The sequence below is a fragment of the Melanerpes formicivorus genome, unplaced genomic scaffold (assembly GCF_026170545.1).
Source record: "Melanerpes formicivorus ecotype bairdi unplaced genomic scaffold, bMelFor1.0.p_v2 SCAF_1, whole genome shotgun sequence".
Lineage (NCBI taxonomy): Eukaryota > Metazoa > Chordata > Aves > Piciformes > Picidae > Melanerpes > Melanerpes formicivorus.
This window is the reverse complement of record NW_027142353.1, coordinates 40,303,999-40,324,497: the sequence shown is the minus strand read 5'-3', so window position 1 is coordinate 40,324,497 and position 20,499 is coordinate 40,303,999. Positions and strand designations below refer to the sequence as shown.

General features: G+C 38.7%; 1 protein-coding gene across 1 annotated transcript in view; it reads left to right on the top strand.

Moving 5' to 3' along the window:
* The window catches only part of OCA2 (OCA2 melanosomal transmembrane protein), a 221,053-nt gene that overhangs the window by 102,640 nt on the left and 97,914 nt on the right, over positions 1–20,499 (top strand). The window contains exons 14-15 of the mRNA XM_068140672.1: positions 2,218–2,356; positions 12,051–12,183. Coding sequence (XP_067996773.1) covers positions 2,218–2,356; positions 12,051–12,183 — 272 coding nt within the window. The remainder of the gene's footprint in view (positions 1–2,217; positions 2,357–12,050; positions 12,184–20,499) is intronic.

Genomic DNA, 20,499 nt, shown 5'->3' with positions numbered 1-20,499 from the left:
ACTGTGTTGTCATTGCCATGGAGACAAAGCTTACAGAAAATCCTATTGACTCTATGAATATAAAGATTTATATTTCCATTAATAAGCTGCAAAACATGATACTGGTTTCACTCTACATTTTGTAGTAAGCTGACAAAAATTTCAGTAACTACTTCTTTTTAGCTATAGTTTATTTTCAAGATGATACTTTGTTATTTGAAACTGAAAAAAAGGAAATGCTTTTAGCCTTGGATAATTATATAGCCAGGGTTAAGTAAAATGAAGAGCTTTCATTCTACCATGTAGCCAACACATTGTGATGGGTTTATATTTTGGGTTTGACCCTTCCTGGTAAATATGAGAAGTTCTATTTTTTATTATTTTTTTTTTTAAAGGTGTAACTAGGTCCATAAAAAAAGAATGCCTAAAGAGTAGCTAAGGTTATGTTTTGAAACACTGAGAAATCAAGGAGTAGTGAGGTTACAGTTGCAATTGATACAGTTGTGCTTGCTGTACTACAAAGTACTTTTAAACTGGATAATTTTATGCTGTTGGGGAAATAGTGCAGTTTTGCACAGTTATTTTGTTGTGGAGTTTTTATGTGTTGACATATGTATCATATGACTTTTTTCTTACTTTTCAAATGACACTCTTGGTGACAGGATAAGTGCGTCAGGGTAAGCTTTTGTCCAATATACACTTATCTTTGAAATATAGGTTTTAATAATACTGACTTTGAACAGTAAAGATCAGCTCTTCCTTCAGGGAACTCCACATGTGACAGCACTACAGCAAAAGCAATCCCGAGAAAGCATTCTTGCCTCCCACTCTTCCCCTAATCCAGTATTAGGTAGAGAGGGCAATAATTTAAGTGCGACCTCCATCTTTATGCACTGGAGCAATGTTTTGATAAGCCATGAACAGGAAAGCAGTAATTCCTTATTCCAAAGTGCTCAGGTGTGACTTTAACTTTCAGCCTTTTATTCCATGGTCCAAGTCTGAAGTAAAATGTGTGCTTCACAAACGAGCAGATTGTGTAGTTCTGTGCATAAATGAAATTTGTGTGAGTTGAAGTAATCTATGTGAAGATTACTGTGTGTAAGTGGGCTCTGAGTTGAAATGGATCATGAGGTTACTCAGTGAACCCCAGTACGTACCACAGCACTTAAAGATGCTTTAGAAACATTTTAATTTTCCTTATTAAATAATCTTGCTAAAGAACTATTAGATGTTTTTGAGCTGTTCAAAACTTTGGGAGACTTTTTTTAATAATGAAGAAAGTGCATTTTCTACTCTTGTTGCATTACAAATAAAAATACTTATGATCAAGCTTTAGAGAAGGGGAAAAACAGGACCAGAGCAAACTGGATAAACTGAGGCTGAAAACTGAGGTAACTAATAGATGATTCATGTCTAATAGGGCTGTCTGTGCAATCCTCTACCACTGCTGCCCACTAGAAAGTCAGTAACTGATGCTGAGTACAGAGCCTGTGGTTGCCTAGATGTTGCGGGTTGAGATTTTTTTTTTTGGTGGGTAAATACAGCCTGGGAACCATGGTTTAAGAAGTTATATCATGCTGAAAATATTAAATGCTATTTTCTGTGTAGACCAACTCTGGTAGTAGTTGATTATGTTCAAGGACAATCTTTTAAAAAGGCATTCGTAGTTTCATAGTTTCATTCAGGGTTGGAAGGGACCACAATGATCATCTAGTTCCAACCCCCCTGCCATGGGCAGGGACACCCTACACTAGATCAGGCTGGCCAGAGCCTCATCCAGCCTGGTCTTAAACACCCCCAGGGACGGGGCCTCGACCACCTCCCTGGACAACCCATTCCAGGGTCTCACCACTCTCATGGTGAAGAACCTCCTCCTCACATCTAGCCTGAATCTCCCCACCTCCAGCTTCATTCCATTCCCCCTAGTCCTATCACTACCTGAGATCCTGAGAAGTCCTTCCCCAGCCTTCCCGTAGGCCCCCTTCAGATACTGGAAGGCCACAATTAGGTCATTTGGTAACCATTTATTATTGCATTATATTTGTGCATTTACATTGCAATAATTACTGTAGCACATATAATGTAGCACAATTAAAACTTCAGCAATGTGTACACAATTTGTTTATGTTTAGAATCCTGGAATTTTTCAGTGAAGTGACTGCCTTTTGTAAATTTTAGAAATTTTAAGGTAATTTAGTCATAGGAAAAGAGGTTTATTTAATTGTCTTTATATTGCAGGCTCTGTGAAGTGCTTAATCTGGATCCTAGGCAAGTCCTGATTGCAGAAGTAATCTTCACAAATATTGGGGGGGCTGCCACAGCTGTTGGAGATCCTCCAAATGTGATTATTGTTTCTAAGCAGGAGCTGAGAAAGGAGGTAAGTACTGCAAGCTCTTTGGTACTATTGTTGACTTACACAGCATTAAACCTCCTCTTCCCCCAGACAGTCATGTAAGCAGAATATAATCCACTTTTTCTGTCATGCTATTCCTTTCTTAGTAGAATGATTAGAACAGAGTGATCTTTGAGGGGGGGGGTGGGACACAAAACTGTGAGGAAGAATAGAACTTTTGTTATAGACTCAGAATAGCGTTTTTTTTTATTTTATTTTTTTTTTAATGGTGCTGGTGCAATTCCTTGCCAGTGGCAAAGTGAAGAAGGAATCAAAATGATGAAGAGCTGTAATGAGAAAGCAGCAATCTAAAAAAAAAAAAAACCAACAACCAAAACCCAACAAACCCCCACGTAAATCAAGATGAAAATCCAAACTTTTTTTCAGAATACACTTTCTCCCAAAAGTGAAGTATATTAACATAGTTTGATTCCTTTTGAGAAATTGAAAACCAGAAATAATTATCCATGTGCAAATCTCTACATTTTAAGTGGCTGCATTTCCCACCCAGACCCACATCATACAGGAGTCCACTTCAGACAAAGACTTTGTCCTTCAGCTGCAGCCCAAGAATATGTGAGGGGTGAGGGGTGAGAGGAGAGGGGTGGGAGGGTCCTCCCATGCAACATGGGCCACAGCTGGCTCCTACTTCCTGCCAACATTTTGCTATCTCTAGGCTGCAATGGCAAATTTGAGCTTCCAATGTTTGGCTCTTATGTCCTTTGATTTTGCTAGGTGGTTGGTGCTAAAGGAAAGGCTATGGTGGATGGTGCTGGGTGGGACTGCAGGACTTCAGACACCTGCCAGGGAGACTGTCCCAGTCGCTCCATCTCCTCCCATCCATATGGCGCTTTCTGCCTTGTGAACAGGTTGAGCCACTGCTGGCAGGTGTTCATGTCTGCAGCCTTTATCTTCTGCATAGAGCTGATGCTCGCATGGTTTTTTCATGCTTTTGGTTATAGCTGCCCCCCTGAACAAGAGGGCATCAGGTATCACTTGATATGCCACCTGTCTCTGGTGGGCTGGGGGCAGGACAGAGGCTATCTTCTCCAGAGGTAAGGGACAGTCCTTGTTGGGATGGGGCAGCTCTGCTTTCTATCTGTCCCTTCACATCCATCACCAGGCAGCAAAATGGAAGGTGTAGTAATGTAATGCATAAGTCCATAGAACAGCAAATAAGCATTTTTTGTTTTGGCCAGGTGTCATAAACTCCCCAGATAAATATATTAAAAGAAATTCAATGGGCTAGAGTGAAAATACCTGTGAAAGTGAGATGAAGAAATTGTAGCGTAAAATTCTAGACTTTTTAAATTTATTTTGGAATCAATTGTTTTTATTGCTGCAATAAAACTGGCTGTCTTCTAGTTAACTAAGTATACTAAAATTAATTAGGTACTGTCCAGGATGGAAATTGGCCTTGAAAATTAATAGTATTTAATAAATTGTTTACCTTCAATATATTTGAAATATGCTGCGATTAGTTTGTTTGATTGATGACTTTGGAGACTGTAATATTTGTGGCTAAGGATTTGATAGCTAAATTTTTACATTTTAAAATATGAACTCTGCTCAACTACTGAAACATTATTTTTCCCCTAAAAGCACATAATTAGCACCTGTCATGAAGGTCATTTTCCGAAATGCATAGAAGCTCATAATCTCTGTAGAACCTTTAGAAATTGCTATAAACATTGGAAGCAATTAAGCAGTCACACTGAAAGGAAAGAATTTAATGTTTCTCCTGAACGAGATATTGATAGCTTTAGGAGAACTCACATGTATAAATTCCCTAGAAGAAGTGACATAGAAATTCTGTATTTGAAACAAATACACAAACTTGTCCAGTGTTTCCACCCTGGATGTTTTCAGATCTTTTGTTGTATCACAGAAATCAGGAGGTAGTAAAATGGATCAGATTGAACACAGGACCATGGGACTTGTACTGCTTCTTTCCTATATTCTTAACTGTTATATCTATGTACATAAGCAAAAGAGCATCAAAGACTTATCTTTGGCTCTGAGGCAAGGTGGCATGAACTAGCTTATGCCCTCTCTGCTTAGGACTCACCCCTCTAAAGGAGATTTGGGAGATCTGGGAGAGCTCTGGCAGGAGTAACTGGATAAAGCCAAGCGTGAGGGCAGCAAGGGAGCTTAACCATCTGGCCTCTTACAATCTGCACTGTTGATCTAATAGTTCAATTCCAAATTTTTGTCCGCCTGTTCCAGCATGCTCTCTTTTGCTCCCAAAAAGACACACAGGCATTGTTGTCTCATGTATGAAACCTGTTACAGAAAAGGCTGCTGTGAGGAAAGGTTATACAATTAAAGACAAATCTGCCTCTGAAATGTGTGGAATGTCTGTTATATTTGTACCAAGTAAAATTTATTATTTTTGTTTTTTAAAAAACTACTTCAGAGGTAAAAGTTCTGGAATGCAATAATGTCATTTTGGAAGCAGCATCTTATGCAGTATTTTTTATAGTATCTATTATGATATTTTCTACAGAAAACGTGTGGGGTTCACCTCTTCTAATTATTCTGGTCATGTTTTTTGCCATTCCAGAAAATCTTTGTCCTTGATATTGTCATCGAAATTCCCCTTTTAATCCTCTTCTACTTTCTTGTCAGTGTCATTTTTGCTTAGTAAGTCCAGGAGTACTTGGGCTGCTAGGGGTCAGAGTAGTGCATTACACTGTGTAGTTGGGTTTTTTTCTATTTTATTAGGTATGATCAGGAAAGGAATTGTACTAGTTTTTCCTCAAATTTTACTGTTGTTCATCAGTCTCTAAAAGCAGCCTAGTAAGATATTGTGCAAGTTTACACATTCTTAGGAAACCCTGGTTTTTAAATCAATAAAAAATGAAATGCATCTCTGTTACTTTGGGGGCTGTCGTTGGGTTATAGAGATAGAAATGCTTTACTGTTTGTTTACTGTAGTTCTGGAGATATTTTTTCTCCCTTGGTTCTGGGGAAATTCCTTTTCATAGTATGACATTTTATTTAAAGTATGCTTGAATAAATAAGCATTTTGTTACAGTGTACTCATTAAAATGTAGAGATAAATCTGTTTATTTGTCTTCTGATGCAAATGGATGCCAAAAGGATTTTGTCTTTGTAGTAATGTTTAATATATAATACTGAGATATTCCCCACCACCATTCCTGGAATCAGTGAAAGATTTGCATGAGACAAAAAAGAATTGTTGTATTCTTGCTTGTGCTTAGTTACAATTGGGGAAGTTTCCCAAAGGAGAACTTATATTTTGATATTAGGGAAGGAAAATAGAAGTTTTCATTATGTGTAAAATGAAAATTTATTTAGTGAATATAAAACTTTTAAAAATACTTTTTACTACCTTCAGAGTACCACTACTGAATGGCCATTGTTAGCATTGAAGAGATATGCACTTCAGGCTTTGGAATTCCATTTTTATATATATAATAGGGCATGAACCAGTTCAAAATGGTCATTGCTTTTAGAAAGGTTGAACATTAAATACCCTGTATTTGGGAACTTCAAAAGTGTCTACAACCACATCTTTGAAATCAGAAGTTGCTTGTGTCATAAGCCTAGGCCGTTATTACAAATTCTTTAGAGAATGCATGGTGAGGAAATCTCCAGAGCAAAATGATGATGTGAATATAGTGTGCACTGTATATCCAGTTAAAATCTGCCTAAAAGAAGTAATGGTAAGAGCAAAGGCAGTTCTAGCGTGTGCTAGCCACTGGATTATATCCTCTTATCTACTGTCTGTCTTAGCATGTGACAAAGCTTCTGTCTGATGTTTGCTGAGGATTTGGGTGTTTCAGCATCCCATAGTCACTCTTGTAATCTAAAAAGAAATCCCTGCAAAATGAATATATAAGCATAGGGCATTCTGGCTAGAAGCATCGTATTTGCTACCCCCTGGATTGCTGCACCTGACCATAATTTTTTGCTTTGTCTTTGCTCTAAAGTGGCAGATATCTCCTGGGAAGGTCTGAATTACTAGAAGTTAATTTCACATTTCCAAAAGCAACAATAAATAAATTAAAAAATATCAGGATGCCAGCAAATAAATATTTTGGAAAAACTGTAATACTTCCTCTTAATATGAAACTGATATATTTGACTTTGCATTTAAAACTAAACCTGTCAAAGATACCGTCTCTGCTTCAGCTCTGAATCTGTAGATGGTAGAACCTTTAGGCTCTTGCCCTGCTAAAACAAAGTTTTTGGAATTCCTGTCAACTGGGGAACAGAATCAGTCTAGCCTCCAGTAAAGGACATTTGAAGCTTGCATCGTATTTATCTGATGGATTGAAATCACCCAGAAGAAAAGTATTTCTTGCCTACTGTGCATGTTAATTCTATTTCAGCCTATTGTGCAGGAAAAAGAAAATCTTTATGAAAATGACATTTTGTGGTGTGCAGCAGATGTGAGCACTTTAATGTGTTTTGATAATGCTGAATTCTGGCCTCAGCAGTACCGAGGACTTGGGAAGTATAAAATACATTATGTACAGGCACAAATTATATGAATGTAGGCTCTGTGGAGATGTTGCATACCTTTTCTAGAGTGTGGGAAAGGGAACAGAAGCAACTGATGAAGTTAGTGTGCCTCCATCTTGCTATCCTCTGATGCATTGCTTGTGCTTGTGATATGATGTATATCCCTCAATCTCCTGAAGTTCTTCACAGGGTGCCAGTTAACTAATGGTTACCTGACACTCTGGTGTGAAACCTGCTTTATCCTTGCCTGGAAGCATATCCTATGTGTTGCAAAGAGGCTGGTGCTGAGCAGCCGGCCCAAAACACTGGGCTGGGCAGCAGTTGATGATCTTTGAGGTCTCTTCCAACCTTAGTGATACTGTGATACTGTGGCCTGTTTTTCACTATGAACCCTTCTGATATCAGGCATGATGGCTACAGGGTATCAGTTCTCTGTTCAAGACTGGTGATTGCCAGGGTTCATTTTCACTCACTGGCTTTGGTGGATCAAAGCAAGGAAGTAATGGAGAGCAAATCTGGGAGCAAGGAATGGGAAGTGAATTGAATCCAGCCTTGCACTATCACAGGCAATACTGTCAAACAAGCTTTTTCCTGAAATAAGCACACTTTATGTTAGAAAATTATTTGTTTTAGCTGAATTAGAAAGCTGTTCTGCAGTCACAGCAGAGTAGCATGTTTTCTCTTTCTCCAGAGATCTCAGAGATAGAAAAATCAATATGGTGATATTATGAACTTTAACAAAATCCTGGATCTCGGTGCTGCTAATCTCTTTGAAAAGTTTGGGTAAGCTCTGGGTAATGGTCCAAAAAATCTGGTAGATAATTCTTTTCTCTTTTGATCATTTTGAAGACTTGTATAATAGGAAGCTGTGTTAATCCTGATGCCTTCTTAAGAGCATTGTGGTTTCCATCTCATTTCTATTCCTTTCAACTATCAGTCAGACCTGAGACCATGTTTTTAACCTCAGTATTTTAGTTTGCTTCCTAAGATAGCGTGATTTTCATTTTTATAAAGAAATTGGTGTTAGGGGTTTCAAGTGACACATTTCTTGTGCTGTAATTTTATATGAGAAGATTCTGCATTTTGACATTTCAGTAGCACAGCATGATTGTTCTGCTCTGAAATTGGTGCAACATTCAAAGTGTAGAGGCCAGTGACTTTGTAAAACTTTACATTTGTTTGCAGCAAGCTACTAACTTGAATTCCATTACTTACTTAAGATCCATTAATATGTGATGGAGACAGCACATACTAAAACTTGAGAGTTCCCAAGGATTTGTTGGGTTCCTGTTTCCTACAATATCTTTACATTTGAATATACCTGCAGACATACTCTGCTTGGTAACTGGTATCTTTCTTGATGATATGGGCATGTTGCTACCAGCCTAAGAATACATAATTTCCACTGCTTTTTGTAAGACTAGAATGTGAGTAAAAGTAATTTTCTTGGTTTGAGTATTTTGTGATCAAAATTTTCTGATTCTTCTGGCCAAAATTGTCTGATTTTTCTATAATCTTTCTATAATCATAGATGCAACCCATGCATAAATTTGGTTTATTGTCCATTTTAAGTGTATGCAATTAAGTAAATGCACATAAGGGATACGGACAGAGTCACAGAATTAAACAGGTTGGAAAAGACCTCAGAGATCATCAAGTCCAACCTATTACCTAATACCTAACACCTACTGATAACTAAACCATGGCTCCAAGTGCCCCACCCAATCATTTTTTTAACATCTCCAGGGATGATGATGTCTCAGTCCAGAGAGGGAAAGAGACTGAGTTCTTTTGAATATTCTTGTATTATGAAATTAGAGGCACAAACAAGGCCAAAATATTAACATCGAGGCTATTTATTAACAGAAAAAAGTGGATGGATCAGAGGTGGAGAGAAAGAAGATAGAGAGGGAGAAGAGAAGAGAGAAAGGGAAGAGGAAAGGAATTATTTTACCACCTCCTTCACCCCGGCAAGACAGTTTGAGTCTGTGGAGGAAAGGTGCTGCAGGAGATGTTGGGTCTGTAGAGAAAGGGTGCTGAGGCTTTGGCTGTAAAAGAGATGTGGTCCTCTGGGCAGCCTCTTCAGCTCCATGAGTTGCAGCAGGCAGAACTTAGGACATGGAGAGAGGGTGCTGCTTCTTCCAGGCTCCATGGTGATGTCTCTGTCATTTTGACTCTCCTGGTATTCTCTCTGTCTTTCTTCAGAGCAGCATTGCCCCGGGCTTTTCCTTCTCTCGTGCTTTCCTTCTCAGCAGCATTGTCCTTCTCCTGTGTTTTCCTTCCACTGAGCCAGTAGTTGCTCAAGTCTTTCATACACTTTTTAGTCCTTAGGTATGTGTCCAAGTATTGTCCTCCAGGAAATCAGGGGCCAGTTATCCTGAAGTCCTTCTGTCTTACTGTTGAAAATGAAGGCAAAAAAGGTATTTAGTATCTCTGACTTTTTCTCACCTTTAGTTACGTTTGTCTCCAAGTCCCATAAAGAGTGGAGGTTCTTCTTACCCCTCTTCTTAGAATTAATATATTTATAAAAATGCTTTTTATTGTCCTTCACAGAAGTGGCCAGCTTAAGTTCTAACTGGGCTTTTGCCTCTCTAATTTTCTCCTACATGATCTAACAACATCGTTAACTATACCTCAAGTTACTTCCCCCCCTTTCCAAAGGCAATACAGCGTCTTTTTTCCCCTTAATTCCTTCAAGAGCTGCTTGCTCATCCAAGCCGGTCACCTTCCCGGTGGCTGATCTTTCAGCACATGGGCACAGCCTATTCCTGTGCCTTCAAAAGTTCCTAGTTGAAGTTGGTCCAACCATCCTGGGCCCCTTTGTTCGTAAGGGCTGCTACCCAGGGTACTCTCTGGGTTAGTTGCTTAAATAAGCTGAAGTCTGCCCTCCAGAAGTTGAAGGTAAGTGTTTTGTTGTTTTTTCTTCTTCTTTCCCCGCATATTGAAAACTCCACTATTTCATAATTGCTGCACCCTAGACATCCTACCATCACATCACCCACCAGCCCTTTGTTATTTGAGAACAGCAGGTCAAGCAAAGCCTCACCCCTGGTAGACTCACATAACAGCTGTGCCAAGAGGCTGTCCTCCTAGGAACCTTCTGGACTGCCTTCTCTCTGCTGTGTTAATTTCCCAGCAGATATATGGCAGGTTAAAGTCACCCACAAGGACAAGGGCTAGTGATCTTCAGATGACCTTCAGCTACTTGTAGAATACTTCATCTACCTCTTCATCCTGGTTGGGTGGTCTATTACAGGCTCCGACCAGGATGTCAGTTTTGTTAGCCCTCCCTCTGATTTTAACCCATAGGCATGCAATCTGTTCATCCTTATCCTCAAGTTCTGTGGCGTCAAGAGATTCCCTAATGTACAGGGCCACCCCGTATATACTTTATATACTTTGAAGGCTGGTCTTAAAAAAATGGAGCCTCTGCAGAATTTAATTTTATTTCCAGTTCCTATTTGTAAATTTCTTGGAGTTATGAAAGTTGCTTTCATTTTTCATAGAAATGTCTCCTGCAGCTCTGGATCTTGACTTAATTGGCAGAGGCCTGTCTTTCTCAGCATTTATAAAAACTGAATTGTAAATCTCTCTTGCAGAGATGCCAGTCATTTGACTGGCTGACTTATTATGTAGGGAAACTGAATGGAGATGTATTATTTTCCTTAGTGGTATCACATGTTTATGTCTGATTCTTAAAACAATCATATTCTAATTCATGAAGAGAATAGTAGCTAAGGATGATTATTTATTAATTTTTTTTAGCTCATGAAGCTGAAACCTGTATTTCAGTATGATCAAATTCTAATCCAAGGTCTGCATATTTATATTTTAAGATTTATTAAACTGTCTGCAAACTATGGATTTTTGTAAAAGATCTTTATCTGGTGATGAGAGTTCTTTATGACCTTAATCAGCTCCTTGTGTTGGTAGCATTTTATTATGCCCTGTGGTGCAATACAGAATATATTTTTTTCCTTTTTTGTAGTTAGAGACATTTCAGCTGGGACATTTACACATAAATTCTTTTAGCAGGAGACAGTATAGAAGAACACATATTTAAGATAGTAAGCCCCCAACAGTCTTAGCACACAGGAGGTAGTACCAGCTGATACTGCATGGGAAGCTGTTTTGGCACTAAGGAAGGGCCTCTAGGCAACACACAGGTATTTTGTAAAAGGCAAGTTCCCACAGAGACATAGAGGTGTGGCACATGGAGATCCTATGACTTTCTAGAGCCAGTGGGTGCTCTGAAAACCCAGTTTGAACAACTTGAGCTATCCAGGGCTGAGACAATGCTTTCTTCCAAGCTCTGCTGAGACCACCTGTTCACTCTGTGAATGTAACAGTTCCTTGCTACCAGAGTACTTGGATGTGATCCCCCTTGGAGTTTCACAGACTTTGTTTGGAGAGGTTAGTGAAGACTGCTTCAAAAAATCTCAGACCAAAGGCTAACCCTGATCCACTACAGTGTGCATAATATGATATCATCAAATAATTCAGTTGAAAGGGGCCCTGGAGGTCATCTAGTCCAATGTCCTGCTCAAAGCATGACTAACTGTGAAGTTTAAGGGCAAGATGTCACCATTCTTATTGGTTTTTAATATATTCTGCCTAACCTTTTTGAGAATACTTTCAGCAAAATGTGAGGAAAGAATGTGTCCATTTATTGACCAGGCAGAAAAATAAACAATATATTGACATTTAACATTGTTATTGTGGAACAGCATCGTGAATTTAGAAAAAATCGTGATTCAGGCAGAATTTTTGTAAAAATCCATTTTGTCCTTAGTTTAAAACAAAAGCTGGTCATTCAGTTGGGAGTATTTATATGATTCAGTGTGTTTTAAAATTAATTCAATAATTTAAATGAAAAGTGAAAGGTCATTATTCTGCTTTCATTGTTTGTTTGGATTTTTAAAAATTTGTTGGGGTAATTCTGTCCATGTCAGGAACACAAATTGCTTTTCATATTAACTCATAATGTTATTTTTCAGTTCTTTGAATTCCAGTATAATGTTTCTCATCTCCTGGAAACAGATTATATGCAGCATGCTGCACTTGGAATGGACTTTATTGCTTTATATTTATTATTGGTTTCTAAAGTACACATAGTTCAGTATTTTCCCCTGTAGGTAACATAGAAAAATACCTGATTTTTAATTTAGGTTTTCATTTTTATTTCCAGGGACTGGATTTCGCAGCCTTCACAGGGCATATGTTTGTTGGTATCTGCCTTGTTGTTCTGGTGTCCTTTCCATTTCTCAGACTTCTTTACTGGAACAAAAAACTTTACAATAAGGAGCCAAGTGAAATTGTTGGTAAGTGTAAGCCTGAAAACATTTTTGTTATCACTAATTTGAATATTTGCCAAACAGAAATTGAAAAGTACCAGCTACAGTATTGCTCTCAGATGGAAGTTCCCACTCTTCTCCAGTCTATGTATATTAACTTTTTAACTAATAATTCAGATTTTATTTTCAGTTGTGATATTTTCTGACTTTTAAAAATAGATATTTTTCTGGTGCTAGTATTGATGTGTTGATACAAATTATTAAACATCTTTCAAACTGCACAGGGGTATTTTGCATAATTTGTAGCCATAGATTTGAATTCCAGGGTGTTCGGTATTACAACAGATAATATCTCCTCGGGATGCTAAGTTCACAACCTAGCTTTGGAAATATCCCAGGCTTCCCTTATGACAGGCATAGAGCACTGATGCATACCCTCACTACTGCCTTTCATCCGCTGGATATTTTCAGGAAACTTTTCTTGGTCTGTGGTCAGTGAAGGACATTTCATCAACAGTAGAAGAATTTTCCAAGTTCTTTCCACCTTGTCTCTGTGGCTCTTCCAACCCCAAATTTCCCCAGTGCATAATTTCTATAATTCAGTTGGAATAAGTCTATGTCCTTCTCAGGCTGCTCACCTTATAGTTTCTAGAGGTCTTGGCAATGGTGTTTCCATGACTGTTGAGTATGTTAGTCCCTTTTGTGCTCATCCTTTTATGTCTTCTATTCACTGTTCTCAGGCTTGTGTTTCGGCAGTGAACCTTAACAATAACCTCCAGATGTTCACAGTTCCCTGGGATTGTTCTTTTTTTTTTTTTCCTTTTCACTTTTGCCTACAGAAGACATAGGATCCAGGCTTCTAACTGAGCAAGCAACAACTCTTTTAATGTGCTGTGTGACATCTTTGAAAAGGTGAACCTGAGCGTGTGTGAGGTCTGTTTATCACAGGGAAGACAACCTTTGATATGGTTGATTTAACTTGGCTCTATTTGTAATCTGTGGAGAAAGATAAACCCATCTAAAGACTAATGTAGCTGTCTACAACAGAACAGATGTATTACAGTCCCCAAAAGTTTACTTCTCTCTTTTAAATGTACGGGGAGTCCAAGGTGACTAACTCAGGGACAGAAATATTCATGCTAAGTAACTAATGTAGGTTAAATGTGTGCCACTTGCAATGACTTGCCTTGTTCAAGGGAAAGTTAGCTTTAGGAGTAGATTGTCTTAAAAAGACATATGCCCATGGTACATTTGTACCATGTCTCTTGAATCCTATCTGATAGAAAGGTCAGTGAAGAGACTTCATTGCTTGGGAAGTTAGCTCTTGTGCAGATATTTGGTTTTGACAAATTTCAGCATCCATTTAGCACAAGACATGCTCACCTACCTGTTCCTAGCTTCAGGGTAAAAAATACATTATTTAGTATCTAGGAAACATGACAATATGCTATTTGTCTTGACTATCTATCTGTGGAGATGTGGACTTCAGTGTTCAGGAAGGTCACCAGGACCGTGGATGGTGCATGGTTTAGTGACAAGTATTATTATTGCTATTGTTTTACAAAAGATGAAGAGCACAACAATGTGTTTGGCATCAGCTCCATATTTCTCTGGTGTTGCTTGCTCCAGTTCCTGATTGTTTCTCTAACTGAAAAAGAGACCCATCATTAAAGCAGGGGCGGTGATGCCAGGAGGGGGAGGAGCACATTATTCTCTCTGGTGTATCTCACTTCTGCAACAGCTGGAAAAATGCTCTCATGGTGGGATGATAGTTGGTATGTAAAGCTGACAACAGAAGACATTTTCTAATTAATCATAGCCATATGTAAAGTGCTTAATGTGTGAAAAACATGGTGCTGTTTCCTACAATGTGAAATGTGATAACCAGATGAGTAAGCAAATCTGTTTCTTTATTCCAAGTGGAGCTTTATGGATACTTTTCTAAGAGAAGAGAAAGAGAAAGGATATGAGGAGGGGTGAAATGGTAAAAAATGTAGAAGAGGAAACAAGAAGGGGAGTGATAATTGAGACATATGCAACAGATAGAGGACTCTGCTGCCTGCTAGGTGTCCTGACATTGTTCCTGATGCTCACATTGGGCCTCACTTTGCATGCAACTGGGCAAAGAATGGCAGACTTAAGGGGGATGGTCAAGAAAAAAGACCCAAGGTAAGACTGAAGCACTCATTTAGCATTTAATGCCTGGTGACTTTGTCCCTCTGACCCCCACAGTGACTACAAATGTCTGCCAGAGTACTTTGTGCTGTGCATGATTGGTCAAGCACAGGCATCATCAACTGTAATTGCAGCTGAACAGGAGGTATAGCTCAGTGCTGTCATTATTATTTTGTCCATGTGAACCCCCTCACCTATCACAGCTCAGAGATGCCTGCCTGGGGGAATGGTCCCCAGACAGGTGGTTGTGGTTAAAGGGTTAGCAACTTCATTGTTTTCTCAGGTAATAGGATGTTTGGGTGGCTTCTGCATTCTCGAATAGTGCTGTGTGCCCTTATGCCATGTCCTGCAATGTAACACCTTGTGGTTTAATCATAGAATCATATAATACGTGGGGTTGGAAAGGATTTTCAAAACTCATCTAGTTCAACACCCCTGCAGTAAGCAGGGACATCCCCACCTAGATCAGGTTGCTCAGAGCCTCATCAAGGCAGACCTTGAATGTCCCCAGGGATGGGACCTCCATTGCCTCCCTGGGCAGCTTGTTCCAATGTTCCACTACCCTCACAGTAAAGAACTTTTTTGTAATGTCTAATCTAAATCTACCCTTCCCTAGTTTAAGACCATTGCCTCTCATCCCGTTGCTACATGGCCTTGCGAATAATCTCTCAACAGCTTTCTTGTATTGCCTCCTGCAGGTACTGGAAGGCCATTATAAGGTCTCCCCAGAGCCTTCTCTCCTTCTGGCTGAACAACCCCAACTCCATCAGTCTGTGGTCATAGGAGAGGTGCTCCAGCCCTCTGATAATTTTTGTGCCCTTCCTCTAGACCCACTCCATCAAGTCCATGTCTTTCTTATGCTGAGGGTCCCAGAGCTGGAAACAGTATTCCAGGTGAGGTCTCACCAGAGCAGAGTGTCACAATCACCTTTCTTGATTTGCTGGCCTTGCTTTTTTTCATGCAGCCCAGATGTGATTTTCTTTCTGGACTGCAGAAGAGGAACCTTTGTGATGACTTGCAAGACAATCACAATAACCCTTCAGACAATTTGAATTGAAACTCTTTCCACATAAAATATTAATAATGTCCAGGACCACAAGGGCAACACAGTGGAACAGAGGGGATGTAGGATAAGGTATTATATAGCATTAGTAGGGCTATGTGTGATGTTTGGGCTCAAAAAACCGGTAATAGAATCACAGAGTGATTTTATTTGGAAGGGACCTTAAGGATCATTTAGTTCTAAGCCCCCTACCATGGGCAGGGACACCTTCCACAAGGCTGGGTAGTTCAAAGCCCCATCCAACCTGGCCTTGAACACTCCCAGGGAAGAAGCATCCATAGCTTCTCTGGACGACCTATTCCAGTGTTTCACCATTCTCACAGTAAAGATTTTCTTTTGAGTACCTAATCTGAATCTACACTTTTTCATTTTAAAATGGTTACTCTTCCTCTGACCATTTTGCTCCCTGATAAAGAATCCCTCCCCATCTTTCCTGTAAGCTCTCTTTAAGTACTGGAAAGCTGCTTCTCTCCCTGGAGCATCCTCTTATCCAAACTAAGTAATTCCAACTGTGACTGTCCTCATATGGGAAGTGCTTCAGTCCTTAGTCCTATTTTACTTGCTAACATATTTAACCATAGGAACCATTTCTTGATAGAATCAGTGAGAGGTACATCAAGTGCTTATCTGAATTAAGTACATGGACAAATCTGCACCCTGAGGTGATGATAGCATACTAAACTAAAAGTTGTGGCATTTTTGTGCTTTATCTTGGGATGTAAAATTGTACCTTTCCAGTGTATATGGCATGTTTTATTTTAAAGAACTGTAACTTTCAGTCTGAAAGGAACTAGGTAGTCTTATGGCCCCTGCAGACTTTGTGTATACTCCTTTTTGGATAACATAAGGATCCACCTGGGTGATGCTTTTACATTTGAAAATGCTTTAAAATTTGTCTTTTATTATTTGCACCTTCAATAGCTCTACTAATAATCAGGAATGAAAAGAAGTGTAGTTGTTTACTTTACATAGATTCAAGATTTTTATATTTTAAAAATTTTAGATAATTTTACATTTAAAATCCTTCATATGTACTCTGTGCTGCTTTAGAGTTGAGGGAATATTCTCCTTGAAGAGAAACAGATGCTGTTCTGTATTTTCTTGTTTTCAGATGAAAAATAACATATTCTAACATAGCAAGATAAGGAAAATATGGCAATCTTATTTGCTTAGTGCATCACAAGAGGCAAATACAGTATGGCTTCCCCTGTCTTATGCATAAATAAAGTATAACACAGTAGCATTTTGAACCAATAGAACAGAGTTCACAATTTATTAAACACATTTGTGTGTGTGTATGTGTGTGTAAAGAATCAGTACAGAAAAATCACTGATTGAAGGTAACAGCATAGGAATTGATACCTCTGGTTTCTTTTATGACACTTGTCCCCCTTGACAGATAAAATTACAGGGGGGAACTCAAAGCACAGTGAGGAAAAAATTCCAGTTAGATTTTGAGAGAGAAGGATGCTTGTTGTTTCGCAGTGTTCTGAACAACCTAACTCCTGTGGCTGCTGCAGCCTGCCCTGTCTTGCCTGGAAGGAGACACCTGGGAGATGACTTAGGTGCAAGGCACCCTCTGAGCTTTGCAGTTTTCTGCCCAGGCTCCAACTAGTTTTCTGTAGGGATGAGGATGTCCTGTAAGTCCTGAGCCATGGATACAGTCCCACAGTGGGCAAATAAACTGGCATTATATGCCTTGGTGACCAAATGGGCCCCAGCTGTTGGACTTTGAGATAAAAAGCTTATCTAAATATTCTCTATTGCTTTATGCAGCACTGTGCAGATTTTCATTCCTTTGTAAGTATTTGGCGGAATAAGGCAAAGTGTTTTCTTTTGAAGACATTGCAACATTTAGACCTCTGCTTACTTTGTCCACTATTGATGAACTGGATTACTCAAAGGAATAAAACCAAGAGCATTTCAGGCTTTTGTCATGTTGAGGGCTCTGCCGCTAGGAGAATCAGAGTTGTTGAGCTGGAATATCCCTTCAGGTGAATTATTTCTCCACTTGGTTTTCACCTTTCTAACTTAGTTTCTATGATTTTTAAATGGTGATAAAACTTGCCATCTGAAACTGCTTAAAAGATTAATTATGAGACATCAAGGTTTGAAAAAATTACCAAGATGTTATAGACATTACTGCTACTAGATTAAGGTATAATTCATGCTGCTTAATTGGGTTTTCAATTAACATTTAAACAGAAGCATTCTTATTCTGAAAAGTTAACTAAGAAAAATATTGGTTTACTGAAAATAGTTAAACTGCAATAGCATGTGGACTGAGAAAACCCCCATCACATTCAAAGGAACATGCTTTGCATGTTGTTAGTTACAGTCCAACAGTGCAAATTACTGGTTTATGATAATTCTTATAATCTCTTCAAGGTTGGTCATGCTTTTATGAGTATCTTCGATTAACAAGACTAGCCTTTTCACATTATGAGACCAGAAATTAATTACACTCAGTTTTTGAGTAAGTCTTCTTTGGTTTTGGCAGTTAAGTGGGAGGAAATGTGTGATTAATTAAGAATCAGTCTGACTATTAATTGTCAGGTTGAATATGCCTTTAAAAAAATAAACTTAATATTTTCTAAAATGCAGAAAATATTTTCTAAAATGTCACAGTTCTGGTTAATGAGTCCAGGATGCCTTACCTGTGGTCTCCATGGTAAGACCAGTCCATGATAAAGACTATACCAGGCAAGATTAGCAGCATAAGGTTTACATATGGGGTTTTTGCACAGCTCCTGTCCACTGTGATTCTCAAAAAGAGTTTGTTTTGTTATTTGTGGGGAGCAGATCAGCTGTGACCTAAAGCTCTGTCACTTTCTTGTTTATATTCTGGAATAAAATGGAAAATCACTGCTGCTGTATTTGTGTGCATTACAAATGTTGATGGAAAACTAAATGATGGCCAGGAAAGGGTCTCCACACAGAGTTATGTGGATCCTTTGATAAGCAAGACCAATCAATTTAGTGTCAGATTATGCTTCTGGCAAGAGTCACCAGATGTATTATGAAGGAAAGTGATAGATTCGAACTCTTTCTGCAGTTCAACTATGAATCCTGTAGTTCAGATTTGAATCCCTTCTTGGAAAAAATGCCCTAGCTGAAATCTAGTTGTTTAATAACCTGGGATAAGCATTGGGGTTTTGTTGCATTTAGTGAAGGATGCATTTGCTAAGAGAGGAACCAACTTGTGTTCTGACTGATCCTCAGAGATTAGAGGGGCTAGAGGTGACTGGACCTATGTCATACTAGGTAGTCCAGTTACTGATGTGCCCTATAGGCCTGGCACTGGCTGCACAAACAGCCTGTCTGTTGCACATCTGGCTGGATTGAAAAGCAGCAGTCAGGTACACAAATAGTATGGTTTATTTACATGAAACATATACAGATTCTTTAAGATTACCACTGATAAATGCACAAAACACCAGAGCTCTAGAATCTGCTTGCAATCACAAACTTAATCTCCCGGGGAAGCAGTCAGCGTGGCTGAGATCCCAGATTTTACCGAAAGGGTGAGTGAAGAGAATAAATGCATCAATCTGTCCTTGTTGTTTGGTGCTGGAATTCTTGTCCCACAGTTAGGTAAGAAGTCAGTGTAATATTTATACCTTGTATCTACTATGATGCAGAGTATGGAGAGTGGGACTGGGTCAAGTCACTTCTCTTATCAGCTGCACAGGCTTTTGAGCTCTTCTGTATGTGATCAGTGGAGGAATGACTCTACAGGCCCTTCCAGTGGAAGAATGGGACTTGGCCTGCTCCACATTCCTTCCTGGTGACCACCAGATCTCCACTCAACCTCTGTGCCTGCTGCAGTTGCCTTGTATTTATAAATACTGTTATTGGGTGCTTTTCCACTCTTCTATGCTTCTGACAGCTTTAGATAGTGTAAGTTTATGTCTCTGGTCCTGCATTGTAAAGCTTAGGCAAAAATTGCTATTTTGATGGATGTGTGCTCATCTGTAGACATGAACCCTACAAAATGAGTCAATTGCTGTTCAGATCCCTTTTTTGTGTGTTAGGTATGCAGAGTCTGGACACACTTTTTCTCTTAAACGTTTGAAATCTGTCAAGTGTAGTACCCTTTTATGATTAGTCTTTAGATGATTCACTCATTTATCATAAATACTTGGTTGCAAAGGAAGGAGGGGAATTAAACATGTCTAGTACTCTTTTTGATAGTATATACCATGAACCACTAGAGAGTTGCAGCAGTAAGTGTTAATATCACTGCCTACATCAAAATGTGTTTAAATATTTCTTACATTATTTCATAATTAATTTATTTTAATAAATAATGCATATGGTTTGTATACATGGTGCAAAGACTACCACATCCATTTCTTAGGGTAAGAGCAATTTCCAGTTTGAACAGGGTTCTTAAGACATTAGAGAACAGGAAAAAGAAGGGTGCGGAAACATCCTGCTTTTTCAGGAAGCATTTACACAGAGATTTCTGAATGAATGTTCTGCTTTCACATTTGTTATGATTTGCTGGAAAATCCAAATATTTTTGGTCATGTCAAGTGCAAGGTCCTTCTTGAACAGGAACATGTGTTTTTTTTTTTGATCATTCTCCAAAGCCTTGTCAATATTGGGAAAAAAATAAATCAAAAAGTATTGCAAAACTTGGTGAGACTTTGGAGTTGGGTTTCAGATGATAATCAATCTGTCTGAACTTACACAGAATGAGGTATCATTCAGATCAGCACACAGGTTATGGGTATTTTCAGTGCCTAAGAATTATGGAATGAAGTCATCTCAAGAAATCTTGAAGGTGTTATTAAACAATATTCCATTGGACAGCGCTAAATTTTAGGTTTGCTTTGCATTGATACATTTTTTTCACGTGTGTAAACACAGCGTGAGCAGAAAGAAGATTGTCCATTCTGAGTACAGTGAAGGAACATTTGCTGTGATTCCTAACTACAATGTGACTAGTGTAATTTTGGAGATGGCACATTTTTTTTTCTTTAGAAAAGGGCTTAGAGATTTATTTAAAATTTTGATTTTATTTTTTTTAATCTTCATCTCTGTAAAATGAGTGGTAGAAGCAGCTTTCCTAAGTGGAAATTTGTTGGGAAACCATTCAA